Source organism: Canis aureus, chromosome 21 (genome assembly GCF_053574225.1).
Source record: "Canis aureus isolate CA01 chromosome 21, VMU_Caureus_v.1.0, whole genome shotgun sequence".
NCBI classification, from domain to species: domain Eukaryota; kingdom Metazoa; phylum Chordata; class Mammalia; order Carnivora; family Canidae; genus Canis; species Canis aureus.
The window spans coordinates 47,296,001-47,318,272 of record NC_135631.1 but is presented as its reverse complement, the minus strand read 5'-3'; the positions used below and the strand labels follow the sequence as shown (position 1 = coordinate 47,318,272).

The 22,272-nt window shown below is 39.5% G+C and overlaps 1 protein-coding gene across 2 annotated transcripts in view; it reads right to left on the bottom strand.

Annotated features, from left to right (window-relative positions):
- Positions 1–4,380: 4,380 nt before the first annotated feature.
- SUGCT (succinyl-CoA:glutarate-CoA transferase) overlaps positions 4,381–22,272 on the bottom strand; it is a 712,850-nt gene continuing 694,958 nt past the window's right edge. For both annotated transcript variants that reach the window (XM_077864111.1, XM_077864112.1), the window contains one exon: positions 4,381–5,373. In XM_077864111.1, the coding sequence (XP_077720237.1) occupies positions 5,210–5,373 (164 nt within the window). In that variant the 3' untranslated portion in view covers positions 4,381–5,209. The remainder of the gene's footprint in view (positions 5,374–22,272) is intronic.

Sequence of the window (22,272 nt, the reverse complement as noted above, 5' to 3'; positions counted from 1 at the left end):
ATTTGAGAACCAACCCATCCAGAGATTAATTCAAGATTGCTAGTGGAGGTAAAGTCATGGCCAGAATTACCACAAACTACCTTCTAAATTACTGAGGTAGTCCTATTTTTCTGAAGGTCAGTTGCAGGTTTGGAGATCTATGTTTGTGTAACAGGGATATATTACTCTGTGCAGAAAGAGGGAGAAAGGATATTATTATCATTGAGAAAGAAAGGAAGGACAGGAAGTTCAAAGAATGAGGAAAAAAGAAACATAGGAAAGGTGGTAAGTAGGGGGAAAAAAAGAAAAAATGAAGTTACAAAGTGTCAATTGATCATTTTGCAAAATAGTATTTTTCTGTCACTTTAGATGTACAAGCAAAGGCAAAACAGCCTCTGTATTAGTATCCTCCTGCTGCTATTAACAAAATATCACATATTTTGTGGTTTCGAACAATACAAATGTTTTGCCTTGTGGTTCTGGAGATCAGAAGTCTAAAATGAGTTGAAAATCGGTCTCGGGATCCCAGGGTGGCGCAGCGGTTTGGCGCCTGCCTTTGGCCCAGGGCACAATCCTGGAGACCCGGGATCGAGTCCCACGTCGGGCTCCCGGTGCATGGAGCCTGCTTCTCCCTCTGCCTGTGTCTCTGCCTCTCTCTCTCTCTGTGTGACTATCGTAAATAAATAAAAAAAGAAAAAGAAAAAGAAAAAAAGAAAATCAGTCTCACTGAGCTAAGGATTAGGTGGGACTGAGTTCCTTCTGGAAGCTCAAAGGGAAAGTCCCTTTCTCTTGCCCTTTTTCATCTTAAATACTTATTTTCCTTCATTCGTTTTGATTTCAAATCTAACAATGGTTTTTAAAAGTCTTTCTTAGATCACATCTCCCTAACATTGACTCTTCCACGTTTGAAGGACCACAGTGACTAACTAGAACCCACCAGAATAATCTAGGATAAGCTCCCCATTTCAAGGTCAACTGATTAGCAATCTTTATGCCCTCTTGCCAAGCACAGTGGTATATTCACTGGTTCTGGGAGTTAGGACATTGGCATCTTTGGTGGGCCATTGTTCTGCCTACCACAGTCCCTTTCTAAGAATGTTGCAAAGAGACAGGAGACTGGGCAGGCCCTTTAATGTTAAGGTCTTAAGGAACAGGGAGGAAAAAAGCTATTTCTCAGGAAAAATTTTGAGGTGGATGACATCTATGTCCCAGGTGGTGTTTGAGCACCTTCTATTTTTTTTTAAGATTTTATTCATTTATTCATAAGACACACACACACACACACACACACACACACACACACACACAGAGGGGCAGAGACACAGGCAGAGGGAGAAGCAGGCTCCATGCAGGGAGCCCAACGTGGGACTCGATCCCGGGACTCCAGGATCATGCCCTGGGTGGAAGGTGGCACTAAACTGCTGAGCCACCCAGGGATCCCCGTGTTTGAGCTCCTTCTAGATCTTGCCCTTCTCTCTTGGCATCTACATGCCTGGCCGGATTCATACTGCTATGGGTTCACCAGAGTCTTTAGAACAAATCTGCCCTTGGGTCTGTCTGACTTGTGCATGCTTTCTCTTTTCCCTTCCTGGTAATCGAACTGACATATTCCAACTTTCATTTTTTCCCCCAAACTCTCTTTTGTTTTGTGCTTTCCCCCGTGTGTGGAATAAATAGATGACTGCAAAGTATTTGCATTCATTTGTCGGTAATTCTTCTAGAGTGATGCTAGAAGACTTGATTTTGAATGAGTGTTGGGGGAAATGTGTCTGCTGTTGGAGTTGCTTATATCCCACTAATCCCACCACATAAACGTGTCCTGTGTATAGCCAGCCAGGTTTAAAAGTTCAGGCCATTTGTGCTCAGAAGATAGCTTGGTATGTCTATATAGAGAAACTATTTAAGTATCTTACGAGAGTAGCAATTTATAAAACATTCAACCCTGGTATTGCTATACTAAGATTATAAGAAGAAATATAATTTTGTTCTGATGTCTGAGAAAACTTCTAGACACCAATAGGAGAGCCTCTGTGATGTGTTTTTTTTTTTTTTTTCCTTTTCCTAACTGCTGTTTGGAATGGAAATACCTTTTTAAAATTTTTTTCTCATCTCCCTTATCAAATGATGAACATACCAGTCCTAATGCCACAAAATCAAAAAGGAAAAGAAATTAGCTAGATATTCTGGTCTCCTAAAGATCATAATACTACAGTGTACAAGGGGAACAACCATTTTTTTTTTTTTTCAGGCACACGGCATCTTAAGAATCTCTTCAATGATAAGGGCTCAATTTAGCAGACAGTCTCCCATAAATAGAGGCAAATGTAAGAAGAATCTCATAATCTTGGGAACAAGCTTGAATATGAACAGCCCAGGGTCAGGGTATGGAAGGTGCGTCATGTGCCTTTTTTTTCCCATTCATCTCCTTTGCCAGTTGAGAATCCATGATGAGCAGTCAGAAGAGAGAGAGATCTGGACAGTCTGTCCATCCATGGGCTGGCATTCTTTCTTAGAGGCTTTAAGCCCGTTATTTGGGAGAGCAAATCCTATGAATGAAGACAGCACTTAAGCTACAAAACTTTTCAAGTTGTCAACATGCTAATGTCATGGGATGAAAAAGTCAGTGGTGAAATAGCAAATTTAGGTGAGATGTGAGTGGGGTGAATTTCTCTGAAAAAGTCTGAAAGTAGAGGTCATGAAGTCTTCACACAAAAGCCCCATGATATGGGCCTGTGTGGGTGAGGTAGCCTAATAACCTCATATGAAATAGCCTGTGTGAGATCTCCTGTGATTTTTAAAATCAAGACTATACTTCCAACTTTTAGGAGATGGATCAACGACAAAGGACTAGTCCAAGTAACTGGACTAGTCATACACAACTGGTCATTGTTCATTTCTCTTCTAGAGGAACATTCAGAATACCAGAGTGCATGTGGAAAATATCATGCTCGATTAACCAGAAAACCATGGCAGCAAAAAGTTTAGGAAAAAATTAAGAAGGGAAGACCAGTTGGCTGTGGACACACCCTTGGCTCCATAATGATTAACCCAACTAAGTTTTGAAGAATTTTCTAAGTCAACCTCAGATACAAAGCTGCCAGAAGGCAGGCCTTGACATACACTGAACTTGAGCATATGGTCTCTTAGTAGTGTGCTCCGCTTTGGGAATGTGTAAGAAAATAGGCCCTGATAATTAAAACAGCACATTTGTTTATAAGCATAACTTGATCTGGGCATATTGCTAGCAATTTTAGCCAGCGCAATGTTTCTTTCAGGACTAATTATCGATCTGAACTTGAAATCATTTCTAAATGATTTCTCTCACGGAGTCCATGCTTTCTGTAGGGTGAGAGGTTCAAAGTTCTCTGGGATCATCCTGAATTGTGTAGATGGAAATCTGGATACACGATTATACCGGAGATAGTCTCTGGCAGTTACTCTTCTTCAGTCTTGGTGTATTTCAAGGTTTTAAAGGCATTTTGTGACCCTGTCTGAGTGATCAGTATCCTCCCACGCAAGGCTACCCAGATAGATATTTAGGGTTATTGCTCACTAATCAAGTGATTTGCATTTCAAGATATTTACTTGGACCAGTAGCAGAAACGATGATCTGTTTTTTAAGATCACGGGGTTTTGCCAATTCTCAGTCATCTTGTCTTTTACTATTTTTATTACTAATTGTACATACATGGGGGGATTTCATTTAGATGTCTGGCCTGACGTGAATGTACCCAAATGTAGATCTATGAGTTAGCCGTTGGAGAAAAAGCACTGCAGAAGGCATTACCCTTGTATGATGAAATTCTAACTTGTGGAATGACAGCAGGGGTGCCTCAGAGTAAAATGTTCACAAACAGCAAGGCAGGGAGGACAGTAAGTCTTCCAGGAATTAGTAGGCAGTCTTCTAAGACACACCACGGGGCCTTGTGAGAGGACACATTTCCTATTTACTTGGAATCCTTGATTCTAGAAACATATTGGGGCTTATAGCATGGATAAATGGCTCAAATCATCCCCCCCCCCAAAAAAAAAGAACACGAAAGGAAAACCAGCTAGAAATCACAGTTTGAAAGATGAGCATCTCTAACTTAACTTTCAATTACCACTTGGTATGTCATGACATGGCTATCAAATACGAGTGCCTAACGGTCATGAATTTAGATCATGTCAGGATATCGATCATGAGGCCATTTGATTCCTTGGTCTGTACCTGGGTTTGGGTGACTGGCAGTCTGAGTGACAATCTGTCCTGGAACATAGAGTCAAATCAGGTGCCACCTTCTGCACAGAAAGTATTTTCTATACTTTAAGTTCTTTGACAAATACTTAAATACTTAAAATACTTAAATGCAAATACTTAATATTAAGGCATGATATATTCTTCTACAGTGAGCATTCAGATTACAAAGGAATGTTTTCCTTTTATTCTTCTATTATGTAAACATTATGTAATACCTAGATAGTCATTTAACACTCATTTAAAAACCTATTGCATTTGTACTTGGCTCAAAATAAGGTACTGATTAAAGAGGAACTCTTCATCCCCGAATGCAGATAGATACATACCCTCCAAAATGCATCGATGGAAATTGATTTTCTGCCATGTATCATGAAATAATCAGAGAAATACAACATAAAGCCAATATTTACCCCCATGGGGAGAATGAAACTCAGTTTTATAATGGACATCAGCAAAGCCCATGGTTTAAATTACAGATTAACAAAGGGTTCATGAGCTCAAAATTAAGTTATTCTGTTTAAAATCAATCACTAAAACTGTCATTCTGCTTATTGCTTTGACTTCCTAACAAAGGTTTAAATGAAGACTTTATGTGCAAGTAGAGAACGTCAAGAGATCTGCTCTTTTTCAGACCTGCGCGGGTGGAGGGGCAAACGTTTAGGCTATTAATGTAATTAGAATGAGCAATGTATTTTTCCAGGAAAAAAAAGTCTTCACAAAAAAATCCCACAAATCCACAATTAATCTATTATCTGTGGTGGTGTGTGGGGGGGGAGAATGGTAAGGAGCAAAAGGTGGGATACGGTTAGAAAGCTCTAGATGCATTGATACCAAGGCCATTCTGGAGGCGCCAGGCAGGAAATCTGGAATTACTCTAACTTTTCTTTGCAGAGGCAGGCACCAGAACTGGGGAGCAAGGGTCCAGAAAGACTATTGCCTTTGCTAGCAAAGTACATTCAGATTATGGTTTTTGAGAAAGAGCATTTTTCATCATTCAGCTTCATGTTGGGTCACCACTCCGGCGCTGAGCAGCTCCCCAATGGCCTTGTCGTCGTATCTGAGGACCTCCTTCAGGATGTGTGTCGTGTGCTGCCCAAGCAGGGGAGGCGGCCTGGCTTCTGACATCTTGAACTTACTGTATCTCACAGCTGGGCCTGTCAAGAGAGGAGAAAAGCAGGAAGCCTGTTAATGACTAACCTTAGGAAATTAATTACCCAAGCAGCCTGGGGTGTTTTCAATGAATGCCAAGAATGTCACTGCCAGTTACAAAATCATGGTGCATTTTGGAATGAAATGTATTTTCACGTGAGGTTTTCTTGACTCGATTTCATCCATTTGTGCAGGGGTCACCTGACCTGCCTATGCAGGTGGCATGTATGTGCCTGGCGTGTGCCAGCCTATTTCAGGAGTTGCCAGTCCTGTCACAAAGACTCTCGGGGGTTGGTCACTTGGCTTGGTAGATTCTCTGGATCCAAAGGAACAATGACCACAGGTACATAGCATCTCTCTGGAGCTGTCCCTTCACCTGGGGCCATATTGCCAGCCTCAGGTAATCCAGAAGTTTATCATTCAGTGCCAACTATATAAACATGAAGTTCAATTCAATAGACTGCAGATCAATTAAGCCTCTGTGAGATTTTGCTGAAGCCTTGTGGCAGTGGAAGCAGTTATGTGCCAAGTTTCATTGTCAGCGAGATGTAGGTTTGCACATCTGCCCTGACACGTTGTAGCAGAGCCATCTTGGACAAGTTGCTTAACTTCTCCGAGCCTCAGGTTCTGCAACTAAACTGATGATGATAAGGTAAGGATTTAAATGAAATAATGGACAGGAAGCACGCAGGAAGCATCCCTTAACCCACAACAATGCACGAAACTTGGCCTCTATGATGACAAAAGCTGCCATAGACTCTGTCTTGACATGGGCAGTGCAAGGGGGAGAGGATATTTATTGCCAGCTGTTTGCGGAGCACTGAGCCACTGTTCACAGGGCAACTCAAGCAATAGTTTCAACAACTGTTGGAAACAGATTTTATCATCCTCATTTTCCACATAAGGACACAAAAGCCCAAAAAGCTCAAGTTTTGTTCAAGGTCGCATGACTAATAACCAGGACTCAAATCTACGTCCAGTTGAATCGTCTTGCACCGAGGGCCATGTACTTTGTGTAACCTTAGCAGTCTGCTCTTCCTTTTCCACTTTTCCATGGAGAAGCTGGATGAGTGCCGGGGAGCATGTTGTTTCAGCAGATTTTTACCTTTGCTGCTCACTCAATAAATGGTATTTACGTTGGCTGTTCTTCACATCTCATTTGATTAGGCTTCGGGAAAACAAATTAGATAGTCACAAGAAGACTACAAAACAGTGCATTTCTATCTCATAAAAATTTTTCCAGCCTGCTCTTGATGTGGGAAGCGCATAGGAAGACCACACAAAACCAAAGCACGTGTGAGCAACAATGTCGGTAAAGCAGCAAATGTGCTTCAAGCTCTTTGGAGAATTCCATTAATAAAGGGCATTGTTGTAGAAGCTATTGTTGATGGACACAGACCTCTGCAGACTATCAAGCCACACTTGTGAAACACACACCACCCACTAGGGGCAAATGACAACTTCCAACTGATGGCCAAAGTGTTTGCTTCTCTGAAGCTCCCTGAAATTCATTTCTTCTCCTCACACTTCTTTTTATTGTTTTAAATTGCATTTATTTTTTAAATTGAAGTGTAGTTGACATGCAACATTACATTAGTTTCAGGTGTACAACACAGTCAATCCAACTATCAAACAACTAGTCAATCCATTATGCTGTGCTCGCCACAAATGTAGCTACCATCCGCCACCACACACGCCGTATGGTAACCACTGGCTATGTTCTCTGTGCTGTGCCTTTTACACTCATGACTCATTCATTCCATAACAAGAAGCCCATACCTCCCACCCCTTCACCCATTTTGCCCCTCCCCCCCAACCCCCTGGCAACCACCAGTTTATTCTCTGTATTTATGGATCTGTTTCTGCTTTTTGTTTATTCATTTGTTTTATTTTTAGATTCGTTTTAGAAGCTCACACTTCCTTTTCTTTTCTTTTTTTTTTTTTTTAAGGATTTTATTTATTCATTCATGAGAGACACAGAGAGAGGGGCAGAGACATAGTCAGAGGGAGAAGTAGGCTCCCTGCAGGGAGCCCAATGCAGGACTGGATCCCCAGGCCCTGAGGGTTAGAGTTAGGGTTCAGGTTAGGGAATGAGAATAACCTGCCCAACATCACACAGGTAGGAAGTGAGAGTCAGTTCCTACTGACTGGATTTGTTGGGTCCAAGAACTTTGGTTTTTAAACAGAATAATAATTTGTTGATGTGAAATTCACATACCAGAAAATGAAGCATTTGAAAGCGAACAATTCAGTGGCACTTCGTATACTGCTGTGCAATGACCGCCTCTATTTAAAAGTTGCAGGACATTTTCATCACTCCAAAGTCAGACTCTCTATCCCTGAAGCACTTTCCTTCAGCTTGGCCCTCCGCTGAACCCCTGGCAACAACCACTAACCTACTTTCTGTCCCTGGAGTGGTCTATTCTGGATATTCCATATAAATAGAATAACACAATATGTGACCTTTTGTCAAAAAGGTGAGCTTTCACAAGCATAATGTCTGAGATGCATCCACCTCGCAGCATGGATCAGTACTAAGGACCTGGACCTTGAACCTCCATGCAGTGGGTATGAGGGAATCTTCAGGTCCAGCCATACTACAGAGCAGTTCAGTTTGTGTTACTCCCATGCTTTCATGGCAGCTTCCAGAACTACCCTGAAGACTCTGCTACCAGTTTGGGGTGAGGGGTATTTAACATTTTGCACAAAAATGTCTTAAAGAATTTAGAATGGCATTACCAAATACCATTTACTAGAATGGTATATTAAAGAACTAGAATGGTATTGCTTGGTTTTTAGACTTGCCAGTATTAAAGGCCCTTGGAAAATACTGCATATTTGGAAAACTTATGCTTTCCTAAATAATTGTATGTTATTAAAGAAGCCGTATCACAGTTGAATAAATTGTATATAATTTTTCATAAATTCTTCAGAAACCAGGTCTTTTGACTATGGTTGAGTTCAGAAAGATTCTGAAGCTGGGGTTCATTCATGTAATTTAAGATCAAGTGTATATATATGTACAGTACTAGCAATTTTCAAATTGTACTCTTTATACGTTCTTAAAATAAAGTATTATTTTTGCCATATGGTTTATTAAAAAACAAAAATTTATAGTCTCTCTCTCTCTATACACACCCACACACACATATATACATATACATGCAATAGGACAAATACAATTTATATCTGGATCTCAGAGAGAGCTAAGTTCTCAAGAGTCCATTGAAATCTCCTGTTCTCACAGTCCTGTGCAATAATCCCAGGTACCAAGGACATCCCTCCCAGTCTAGGCTTTGCACAAAGGGAATAAATGGCTTTTAAAATACATTTGTCTCAAGAAGTACAAAATGTCTGACATAATTATTTACATCTAAGGTCCAGAGAGAATAAATAATTTGATCTTCCATTAAAAAAAGATGAGCAGATAAGTCACATGTTCTTAAATTACTTTTTGGCAAAGGAACATCTATATTCACATATGCTTTCAAACACTTGCAAGCTGTGTGATCTTGAGAATTCTTTAAGTCCCTGAGCCTCAGTCTACACATTTCTAAAATGAGGTTGATAATAACTACCAAAGGTTGGTCTGAGCATTTCAGTAGTGTAATATGGGTAATATTCAATATCTGTAATTAAGGAATACATATGAAGATAATATAAGGTACAATTTTGTTTATAAAATGAGCAAATCTGGTGACTGGGTTTTTCTTCTTTTTTCTTTTTTTGGTTCATTTTTAAGAGGTCAGTAACTAGTAGGAGTATAAGTTGGTAAAATCCTTCTGGTGGGAATTTTGTCAACTAAATATGAAGAGTTTGAAAAGTGTTCCCATACTTTTCATACTTACAGAAATCCTCTTTAAAAATGTTCTATAGGGGATCCCTGGGTGGCTCAGCAGTTTGGCGCCTGCCTTTGGTCCAGGGCGTGATCCTGGAGACCCAGGATCGAGTCCCATGTCAGGCTCCCTGCATGGAGCCTGCTTCTCCCTCTGCCTGTGTCTCTGCCTCTCTCTCTCTCTCTCTCTCTCTCTCTATCTCTCATGAATAAATAAATAAAATTAAAAAAGTAAAATAAAAATGGTCTATATATGTAATTAAAAATGTTGACAAATTCCATAGGTAGGGATCTATACAGTTTTCAAATATACTTAATATTCTTAATATCTAACTTCTTCTTACACAACTTTCTAACTTATAGCTTATAAGGGTTCTTCGTGTATAATTCTGTACATTAAAAAAAAAAAAAAAAAAAAACCCTTTAGCTTCTGAAAGTTACCTTGTTAGGACAAGGTGTTTACCAACCATTCCCTCACATACTGTGCTCAAGTCTAGCTCCTTCCCCTCTTTCCAGATGAAGAAGTCACATAGCTACTGTGTTGAAAAATATTTGGAAAATATGTCCAAAACTTGAGTACTGGTTAAATAAATTACAGAGCATTCAAATGATGGCAACCTGGGCAGTAATTTCAAGTTGTATTTTGGGGGACTTTGAACACAGATATTCTCTCCTGAAATAACACTGACATAAAGGCTTAGAAGTTAAACAAACAAATATAAAACTTCACGAGTGAAGAGAATGGGTGGTAGCATCACCAATGAATGAGATATTCAACAAATTTAAGAATGACATGGAAAAGATAATGTTGATGTGTCTTTTAAGGGGGAGAGAAGGCTGAAGCCCCAAATATTCTATAAGAAGACTGAGAGTAAGTGTGTATTAATCGGTCCATTTCACCCCTCAAGAGATTCTGATCTTAAAATCAGTGGTTATGAGAGAGATAGGTCTTAGAAGAGAAATAGGACTAAAGCAGAAGTATTGAATGGGTCAGTTTAGACTAACTTATTAGTTTGTACTACCAACTAGAAGAAAAATTAAGCTTGCTTTCAAGCTTCTAAATGAATATAATATTAAACCTAGAATTTCATATCCAAACAAATAAATAATTTATCAAATATGAAGACATTTTCAAACTTTCAAAGATAAGTCTGTTTGCTAAGTAAGTTTCTTCATCCAGTAAAGCATGGGAGTAAATAATAGAAGGATAAAATTTTGGTACCCAGTGAAAACCAACCAGGGAGTACAGGGAAGGAAGACCCCAGGATGACAGCTCAGACTTGGACCCAGTCAATAAGGTAGAAATGGAAGAGGATAGAGGCCTTTGAAAGGGGTGACTGAGAGAGCAAAAGAGCCTTAATTGTATAACTAAGGATACTTAAAGACTGGGAAAATATAATAATAAGATAAAATTACATTATGCAAGAAAAAAAACAATTAGAAATTCTAGAAAAAACCTGCATATGAAAAAAAGATCCAAATATGAAGCAGATTATAATGTGGCAAGATTTTAAGTTACTGATGGAATATAAACATAGAAAATCCAGTTGACCTTGATACCAAGAACACTGGAGTAGTACATAATACCTGCGCATCCTCTGTAATAGTACTAAGCATAACTCTCGTTTTATGGATCAGAAGACCAAGGTCCTTTAAAGGGTCAGTTTGTCTAAGGTTACCCAGCTAAATAAATAAGAGAACCAGGACAAGATCTGAATGTCAGACTCCATGGTAAGTGCTCTGTCATTCAACACGAATCTGTTGAACTAAGGATTGCCAACAATTAAAGATATTTGAACAAATACAATTTATAGGGATTTTTATTAAATAATTTATCCACTAATTCTACATAAAATTTTTTCATATCTATCTCTGTGTCAAGATCTTGGCTTCATGATCTGGATATATATTAGCAAACAAATAGTTAAAATGTTAGGAATTATAAAACTGTTTAAAAACTAGCTGGAAAGAGGAGAATAATATAGGCAAGTGGGGAGAGGCCAGAGTGCTAGGAAAGGACTGTTCTAGGTGGGATGTATGATAAGGCCAAACTGATTAGATGATCTTTAAGCTGAGTCCTAAACTGATTGAGTTTATTGTACAACTAACTAGTGGAGGAAAGAAGAGTCCAGGCAGCATGAACAGGTTTGATGTTCAAGAAATTACAAAAAGATCCAATGGGGTCAGAACAGAATTTGGTAGAAGGGAGGTTCTCAATGAAGTTGGAGGGAGAGGCAGAGCAGAGAACACACAGGGATTTAAGAGCTACAGTAGCGATGGGGCATCGGGGTGGCTCAGTTGGTTAACTGTCTGACTCTTGGTTTCAGCTCAGGTCATGATCTCAGGGTGGTGAGATCTGCTCCTAGTCAGGCTCCGCACTCACCATGGGGTCTGTTTGGGATTCTCTCTCTCCCTCTCCCTCTGCCCCTACCCCCACTTGTGTGTGTGCATACTTGCATGCTCAGGCATGTGCGCTCTCTCTCCCTAAAACAGATAAATAAAAGCTAAACAAAAAAAAAAAAAAAGAGAGAGAGAGAGACATTACAGTAGTGAAGTTGGATCTTATTCTGGGTTCCATGGAGCTTTGAGAGCAGTGACAGAACTCTTGTGTTGCAAGGCAGAGAACGAGATGAGATGTGTTTGGAGGGCTGTTGAGGGTAGATCAGAAAAAATGCTGGTGGCCCAGACGATGATGGTGCCTGTAGAGTTTGAGGAAAGTGGGTATGTTTGGGAGCTGTGTCAGTGACAGAATGACAGACAAGGCTTGCTGGTGGATTACATGGGCCAGCTGTGGAGAGAAAGAAAAGGATCAAGGGAGAATCCTGTGTTTCTGGGTTGAGAGACTGGTGGGGCCATTTGCCAGAATTCAGGGAAGACGGAATGAATTGTTGAAGCCCAGGTTTGGGTGGAAGCAGAAGCGAGATTCTCTTTTGGACACGCTGTTTGAGGGCCTGTGAGATATCCAAGGAGACAGGTCAGTGGGCCTTTAGCTATGCAAGCCTGGAATTCAGGGAAGATTTGGGGCCAGGATATATAAATTTAGAAGTCACTTACCATCTAAATGTCCACATTCCAAAACATTATATTTTCATGGCAACTGTATTTATTCCAACATCCTTGATGCTGAGGATTTTAATAAGTTGCTTAGGGAGCCTTTTCTCTACTCTCCAAGCTCTCTATCAATTTCTACTGCATCAAAAATACTTCTGTAGGAAGCAAATTAAAGGAATAAAAAAAAATCTCTATAGCTGACAGTTTAGAGAGAAATGCATTTCTTTAAAAGAGATTCCAAAAATAAATAAATAAAAGAGATTCCATATCCTTGGCCTTAAACAGATTCCCATTGACTTGACAGCCAAAAATAGGGCATTTTTACTTCTGCAAGAATTGTGAACATTGTGCCCCCACAGAGAGAGGCAGGGAGGGAAACTGAGTCAGATCTGCTTAGGGACAAACTAAGGTGGAGAAGTTTTTTCTTTGCCTTAATAAAGGCAATCAATCTGGAAAACACTGAAATAAATGCCCACCATAGCCATTCTGAGCACATAACTTGGTACCAAATCTGGAATCCCAGGTGCCATTCTTTCGAGGAGACCACCCAGTCTAATAACTGGTGTCAAGGCTCTGGGTCTACCTACACCCCTCACCAGGAAGGGGGCTGGGGTGGCACAGTTTGTAGGCTGCATCCACCTCCAAGGGAAGACTGTGTGTAATATGCTGAGATTGTCTATAGGATTCTAGGAAACTAGAGTTCAAGAGTTGAAAGCCAACACAATGCCAAGGCAGGTGAGGAGGAGTCCAGTCCTAGTTTGTAAGTCATACAAGGGAAGGTCTGCAACTACTACTGAGTCTTTGCTGTCAATGAGGCCTGGGGCCGACTGCTTTCTGGCTGTTATCTAATTCGATCCTCACACTGATTTTAGGCACTTTTTTAATATTTATGAATGCATTGTATTCCATATCACAGAAGAGCAACACAGAGCTCCTAGGGGTTATGAAATGCATGTAAAAGCATATAGCAGATGCACAGATAGGTCTGCTGACTTCGTAGCCACTGCTTTTGAGAAGTGATATAGCAAGGCGATTAAGAGTGTGGGGTCTGCATTCAGTTTCCCCTCCTCTTCTGGTTCCTTGCACTATTTCTTAGGTTCCACAGGAGTGAAACCACATGATAAGTGTCTTTCTCCTATTGACTTATTTCACTTAGCATAATATCCTCTAGTGGGGGGTGGGGATCAAAGAGGAAGACAAACCATGAGAGACTCTTAACCCTGGGAAACACACTGAGGGTCGCTGGAAAGGAGGTGGGTAGGGGGATGGGGTAACTGGGTGACAGGCATGAAGGAAGCCATGTGATGTGATGAGCACTGGGTGTTATATGCAAGTGATAAATTATTGAAAACTACATCTAAGGGAGGTGGGGGTGAATGGGTGACGGGCACTGAGGGGGGCACTTGACGGGATGAGCACTGGGTGTTATTCTGTATGTTGGCAAATTGAACACCAATAAAAAATAAATTCATTCTAAAAAAAAAAGAAAACTACATCTGAAACTAATGATGGATATGTTGGCAAATTGAATTTAAATTGAAAAAAAAAAAGTGTGGGTTATGGAACCAGAGTGCCTAGCTTCCCATCTTGGCTGTATCTCCTTGAATATTTACCTAGTCAACCAGTACCTCAGTATCTTTCTCTGTAAAATAGGGATAATAAGGACACTTATCCCATCAAGTTGTGAGAATTTAGAAAAAAAGATAGTAGAAGAGTACCAGGCACACAAGAGGCATTTAATACACACTAGATGCTACCATTTTCTCTCCTTCTGCTGTGGTGCCTCCCTTAGCAACCTATATTCCTCAGCAGAGCCCAGGTCACCTGCCGACTTCAGACATTAATGACCTCCCAGGACACTGACCACCTGGCTGCTTTTCAGATTCATAACAGCAAGTTAGGGATAAAGATTTTAACTTTTAAAAATCCTTCACAGTCAAGGATCCAAGTATTTAAAGGAAAAGGAAAAGAGAGAAAGGAATCAACCATTCCTCAAGCACATATTACATAATGGCCACTTTTCAAATGTTTATTTTGTTGATTCTGCATTACAACCCTTTGGGAGTTTTTGTTTGTTTGTTTGTTTTTGTTTTATTTTTATTAATTTTTAAAGATTCTATTTACTATTTATTCATTCATGAGAGACACAGAAAGAGGCAGAGACATAGGCAGAGGGAGAAGCAGGCTCCCTGCGGGGAGCCCGATGCAGGACTCGATCCCAGGACCCCAGGATCACACTCTGAGCCAAAGGCAGATGCTCAGTCACTGAGCCACCCAGGTGCCCCTGCATTACAGCTCTTTGATATAGGTATTTTTCTCTATCTTCCTACAGATAGCAAAAGGCAGGGTAAGGGAAGTTAGATTACTCACGTCACGCATCTGATAAGTACACTTACTGTTTTCAACAGCTTCAGAACCTACACCAGAAACCAATGTTATACTCCCTTGCATTTTAACTAGTTCTATTAGAGGGAACGTTGAAAACATGGAATTTATTTTACTTATTTAAAAATGCTATGTGCCAAACACTACTTTCTGGGCTTTACACATTTGATTCATTCAGCCCTGCAGATAATGCCAGAATCTACAATTATCGTCACTCTTTTACATATGGGGAAACTGAGAGGCATGGGGGGGGAGTCATTTGCTCAGGGTCACAGAATTACTAAGAAGAGCCAGGATTCATACCTAGTCTCACCCCAAATCCCTGGTCCTTGCCAATGGGGCGCACTGCTTCCCAGGGAAAAGGGAAGAGGGAAAGAAAGAGAGGATGGTCTAAGTTTGAAGCTGAACTCAGGCACCTTGGAGTAGAACATGCCAAGGACAACTTACAGTTCATCTTCTGACCAGTCTGTCCTCACCGTCCTTCTAGATTACAGTTCTACCAGATATCTTAGGCCATGTGTATTCATTACTACCTCATCTTTTCAAATTAGTTTGTCATATGCCACTTATTTCCTTGTAGTGAGCCCTGGAATCAAACCCCACCAATATCTTCCCGATCTCCCCTGATCCTGAGTCGGGCAGTGCGCTCCGAAGCCTTCCCTTCTACCCGCCCCAAAAGGAATGAAACCTTCCCTGTGCTTGCTGTGGAAAGTTATCTGGTTCAAGGCACAGGGAGGGCCCAGTTCCTGGTGTGCCAGAGAATTCCTCAGACAAGCCCTGTGGTGTTTTCCATCTGTGGTTTGAGGCCCTTTGAGTAATAAGACCCTGACTATTTTGTCTCATCTCCTTTTAGAAAACTTCCATGATTCTCTTAGGCTAAAATGGGAATCTACCCAATCTATGCAAACATCCCAAGCTCCTCTAACTATATACAGAATTCAAGCTACATTTCTATCATCCAGACCAACTTAATAATGTAAACAGTTGCAGGAAACAGAGGTAGCCAAAAACATGTGGGAAACCATAATGAATATTCAAGTAATGGGAACATAATATCACATCATCATGAGGGAAGGGACCTAAACAGTCCTTTTTTCCAGAACTCCATGCACCTCCCGTCTTGATGATGCATTTCTAAAGCAATGAAATGATCCATTGCTCAACCTCACAGCAAACTGGCAACTGGTCAACACTAAGGGTTAAGTTAATTAACATAGCCGGCCTGTCTGATCATAATGGAAGCAGGAATAAAGAAAATCAAAACTAAGCCTCTGCATCTTTTCTTTTCTTTTTCGATGTCTGATATGGGTGTCAACTTTTAAAAATATCAAGAATACTTAAAAGCAAACATCTGTTTTATAATATATGAAATGCTATATCAAACATTTTTATTTTGACTTCTTTGGCCCATCACTAAGATACATGCTGTAGATACCATTTAATCTTCAAGGCTTACTAGTGTAATAAGAAGCCAAACTTCATTTTGCTGAAAATAATGATAGCTCCAGTACCAAGTTATTTCACAATTTCCCCTCCAGTGCTTGAACTCATCATCATAACAATAACAATATTTTTTATATGGCGCCTCTCAGCCATAGCATCCAAGGCGCCAAATGGAGCCACACAGTTAGAACACATCAAGCCCATTAGATGTGAGATAAAAACAGATAAAGCCATTTAAACTTGCATGGGTGGTGGGGAAAAGCCACAGAGAATCAGAATGGCTTTGGACTTCTTTAACAGAAGAACTCAATCTGTGGCACAACTTTTGTGGTCAGGCATCCCAGAAACTCCAGGCAAACATTTGGTATGTACCACCAGCTTGGATGGATCACTGTAGTCTCATCCAGAGTTCACCAGCACCATTTGTCATTATTGCTGTAACGAATTTTAACGCATTATTTTGTAACTCAATAAAGAAGTCTTCAAGAGCCACTACCTGTAAGGTAGGAGGATATTTTCAATGATGTCTATGGCCTAGTGGTAGTCATCAGTGTGGTTCCTCAACTCTCCAGTTCCCACCTTCCAGGAGCATGCTGGTATTACATGTCCTAACCCCTTTGATGTTGGGTGAGGCCACGTGACCAGCCAATGCACCATGAACGGAAGGGCTGTGTATGCCCTCTAGGCCAGACCACTCAATTGTTGATTTAAGAGGTCTCGAGGTCTCTCTGGTGTGGTGTCTTGTTAGCATGTGAGATGGTGACTGCTCCACCAGTCTGGGGTCCTTTAAAACCATGAAGCACATATACCATGAGCAAGAGATACATTCGTTTGTCATCACCAGCCAATGTTTTGGGGGGATTGTTTGTTACTACAGCATAACCTAGCCTATGAAGACTGATTATATGCCTCAACTATAATACATAGATCTATTTGCTGGGACCAAAGGAGGGACTCCTTAATCCAGCCCCTTAACATTCCTTTAAAAAGCATTCAGTTCAGATGTTCCAAATACTTTGAAACTCTCATTTTGTGCAGAGCCAATTTTGACCAGTGGAATGATGATAACAGCTATTATATACTGAGTACTTACATGTGTTGGGCATTTGCTGGAATGCTTTCCATATATTACTTTGTTTGATAGACTAAATGACTTTAAAAAGTAAGATTATTATTACACTATTTTATCAACAAGGGAAGTGGGGTTAAGTAACGTTATCAAAATTACACAGCCAGTCAACTAAAGAATTTCATTACTACTTGGGCTGGCTAAATACAAAGTGCATGCTCGTTAACACTAGGATGTATTTCCTCCCTGCATAATGTGGAAGAAAATCTGTTCTCATATCAGTGGCTGAATAAATACCATTCTTTGGCAGATGGTGTTATAAAGCAGTACTGTATTATAAATACTTATATATTTCATGATTGCTAATCCATTAAGGCATTTATCTTTCACTTGAAAAAGAAACAGGGCAACTTGCATTTGATTTATCTATCTTGTTCCAACCCACTGAAATGTCATAGTAGATTATCCATTTCCTGCTGGAAAAATATATGGCCCATAAGGAAATCCTATTCATATTCATTAGCAAACATGCCATCTCCCCTCAGAGTGTGCTACCCAAACTTGAGGCTGAGGTCTCCAAAAAACGTTGGACGGAGGAAGGGCTCCCCTGAACGCTTCTTTCCAACATTTGTGTTTGCTTCTAATTATTTTCAACACTTATGAAAATGCTAAAAAAGGGTGAAGAAACACCTTGCTGACAATGTGTTCTTTGCCAAAATAATCAATTCTCCCACTTCTTTGCCTTATAAAATTCAAGTATCCAATACAAGCTCTTTGGGCACATTCCCAGGATTTTGTTTGGTTAGACTTCACCATGGAAAACAAAATTGGTTCAGCTGCGATCTGTAGCCAGAACATTTTAAGCTTCATAGACCTTCAAAGTAGTGACCTTCTCCTCACCTCCTCTGCCTCTGTGCTCCATTAAGGAAAATACCGGAAGAAGTTTCCAGTCAGAGAAGCCAGATTGCATTTCGATTCAGTTTGGAGGGGAGGAACTGAACAGAGCTGGAGCAGGTGGTTATTTGCAGCTCTTACTACAAATAAGCTTTGAAAAGTTCTTCTGTAAACTTCTGAAGGTCTTTTATAATTTAATAAAATTTTTCTGTGCTTCTTAATCTTTATCTTAAAGGAATCAACCTTATATTAACCGTCTTCTTCCCTGCCTTCCCAATAGTGTCTGAGATCACACAAACCACAATCATAGCCCAAGCAAATAGAGGATCAAGAAAAATAGGTCCCTAAACTTGCTGCTGGGAAACAGAGATGTGTTCACTATTTGTTGCGAGAATTGATGTTAGTTTTTTTTCCCTTTCAGTTTACCTCTGAGGTCCAGATGGAAAGATTTTAGAAAATGCTTTTGCTTCATGCCCCTGTATCTATTTTGGCATGATCATACTCTCAATGACAGTGCTTTCATCCCCAGCCTTGCCTCTCATCTCACTATCCCAGTGGTGCTACCTCTTCCCACACTTCTCATCTTTCCTGCCACCTCCTTGGGCCAAAGCACTCTGAAATAGGAAGATGGCTTGTCTAATCTTTATTCCCAGCTGTTCCGTCCAGCTAAACTGACCTCATTCTTCCCTGGACCTGACACGGTGCCGATCCCTTTGTCCACCCGGAATGCATGTCAGCATGGCAATGCTTAAGCCCATGTTATTCTTGACGCTCTGCTCAAGCTAACTTGATGTTGAGCCATCTTTCCTCTCACATTTCTAAGGAACATCTCTCTTGTCTGATCCCCTATAACATTTGATCTGTTTTTTCCTCAATGGTGTATCTCAATCTCTAATTGTATTACCTCTTGAGATCTTTTGAGACCAGAATTAATGTTCCGCTCGTTTTGCATCCCCCATTGCACCTACCACATGATGAAGGATTAGACAAAAAAAAGAAAGAAAGAAAGAAAGAAAGAAAGAAAGAAAGAAAGAAAGCACAAACCCCATCCAACTAGATTCTTAGATTAGGAAACAAGGACACTAGAAATCTATGATATACAGAAGTAAAGAAACATTAAACCTTGTTTATATGGTGTATAAATGGAGTCAAGTGTATAAACGGAGTCATCCTGACTCCTCTTTGTCTTACACCCCATATCCAACTCATTAGCAAATCCTATTGGCTCTACTTCTAAATATATACAGAATCCAACTCCTTTTTACAAACATCCTGGTCCTAGCCACCATCACCTCTTGCCTGGATTTCTGTGGGAGCCTCTCATCATGACCCTTTGTCTGCATGCTTCCCTTGCAATATATTCTCAATAAGGCAGCTGGAGTCACCTTTTAAAAACTTATCACATCATATCACTCCTCTGCTCAAAACTCTGCAAGGCTTTCCTTGTTTTACTCTTGACAGTGGGCTCTGAGGTTCTACATAATCTACCTGCCTCCCCACTAAGCTGCCCTTGACTTCCCTTCCTACCTTCCCCAATCCTACTCACCTGGCTCAAGGAATGCTGGCCTTGTTCTTCAACACACATGCTCATCCTTAGGGGCTTTTTTCAGCCAATCTCCCTGCTTGGAACGTTTTTCTTTCTGATACCTACACTAATTATTTCCTTAAATCCTTCAACTTCTTTGACCATGTGGTCTACCCTAACTACCACATTTAACATTTCAACCTGCCACTCGGACCCTGCCACTTCCAATCTCCCTTATTCTGTTTTACTTTCTCTTTTTTCCACAGTACTTTTCATATATGTCTACTCTTCTTTGTCTAGAATTTAAACTTCTAGAATGTTTAGAATGTAAACTTGACAATGACAGGGAACATTGTCTGTTTTCCTCAACAAGTATCTGCCAAATGTGAGTGAGTGAGTGAATGAATGATTTCATTCAACTAAGCTTTGAATTTAGTTCCCAGAGTTTTAAAACAATGAAACTCAAAAATGTTCATAGCCTCAGACCAAGATTCTAGCAAAATAAATCCTGTCAAACAGACCCCAAAGCAAGGTAAAACCCTAGTGTTGACTATAAGCCAAAATAGTTACAAACAGAAAAGAGTTAAATGCAATGTGTTTGTTCTCACTACATCTGGTTTGTCCAATTGTGCAACTTAAACTTACACTATCCATGAGGATGGACACCTGAAACATTCTGAAGATGAAATATTGCAACAGCTGTGCAGAATTTTTGAGTATCAAGATGCATATCATAGGTTGGGTAAAAACAGGTGTTTGGGAGGGTTTTTAAGTTCCATGAGGGCAGGAACCATATCTGTTTTGTTTGCACTGTATGTCCAGAATCCAGCAAATTGAGATGCTCAACACATATTTATTGAACGAATGTATGCATGAAGAAAAAGGACCCCTATATTTTCAGAAATAAACAAGGCAATGAAAGGTAATTTTGCTGTTTGCACAAAGAAGGATTGACCATCTGGATGTTAGTACAATGATACCAAATTTTATCTTAATTTAATTTGTTTAAAAGTTAGTTTTTAATTTTGACAACAATAAGTAGGGCCCAATGAACAATGTAAAATAGCTCAGGAAAACATTGTCAGACTTAAAAAATGTTTATTCCTTCTTGGAAGAACATAAGGTCTTTGGATTTTTAATGACTATTTGCTTTTCTATTTGGAAAACATAAGACTTGGTTTTATTTATATGACACTATAATTTTTACAATTGTACATTAATTTAATTTTGTTCCCCATGTTTCTTTGTGAGTGGGTGTTGTAAATTTCACGTAATAATAATACATGCCTGTTGTGATATACAAACATTTTCCTACTTATTGATTTGTCCCCTTTTTCACATTCTCCTTGTTAGCTATTTAGATTGGTGCTTACAAAATGCCCCGCTGACTCTCTTGTTCATTAAATCTGTGGTTATTCTTCCCTAGTACCTTTTGAATTATTTAAATGTATTTAACACATAAGGTAAGAAGAGCTATTAAATATCTGAAGTGTTGTTTTCATTTTTACCATCACGTTGTAAATTTGAAGATGGTCATTTACTTTTTTTATATGTTAATTAAATGCATGGGTGATATTATCTTCCCACACAAAGCTCCTTGCACTGCTTATTAGAACACAGACTTGTTTCTCTTCTTCCGCTAAGGGTAGAGTTGGCTGTTGTCTCTGAAATGTGTGAGGATATCCTCAATCCATGCTGAGTGGGAAGACATTCTTTCCACATTGGAATTTCATTAATTTTGCCTGAGTAATAATCCAGCTTAAGCAAATGAAAAATATGAAACATCATTTTTTACAAATAAATAAAACTAGACCAGAGATGTCTTGTAAATCCATAAGAAAACTTAATAATATACACAAGTGGATTTTAAATAGTAAATCAGTTCTTTGCCTACAAAGGGTACTCTTTCTGTGTTTCAGTATGCTTATTTTTAGGAACATTTGAAACATTTCCTGTGTAATCATAATTAAGCCAATAATTTGTTCAGAGATTTGTCTTTAACAAGATAGCACAAAGATAAACCTCAAAATGATCATCTAAACATGTAAATGATCATACATTCTAAGATAATGAAAACCAAATTTAAAATGTTACTAAGAATAGTCTTTAAATTCACAAGGTCCATCAAACCAGAAGACCTGGTCCCTGATTAAAGATTATCCTGAGTTAGAAAGTCTTTGATGAGCAGTGATTCAGGGATAATTTGTCAAATGTCAATTTCTTAACAAAAATAAGTAAATAAGAAAAACTCTAAGTAGAAAGTTTCTACATGACATTTTGAATCATGTGAAAGAAAAAGGGTATTATAATAATAATGTGTTGTAAATTAAGATTCCTCTCTGGATTAAACTTTCTCTGAAAGTTTTTGTACCTTAAAATTACATGACAATGTATAAAACAGTTTATGTGAGGAAAGTGACTATTTTTATACACTATAAAAGGATCTGGTAGTTGGCACACTATAAAAAGAGTGTTATAAAGTCAAAAACATCCAAACACATGATATATATTTTAAGGATAACCACAATTTTGTTTCCTATGAAACAGAGCATTCAAGAAACATCCAAATGACCACTCTGGTATGATAGTGAATGTGCAGTAAACCCCTTAGAGCATATTAGAAAGTACTGGACATCTTCTTGGGCAAAACCCAGAAGAGAGGAGCATCCCCAAATTCTTGTTTTCTTTAAAAAGGGCAAGTT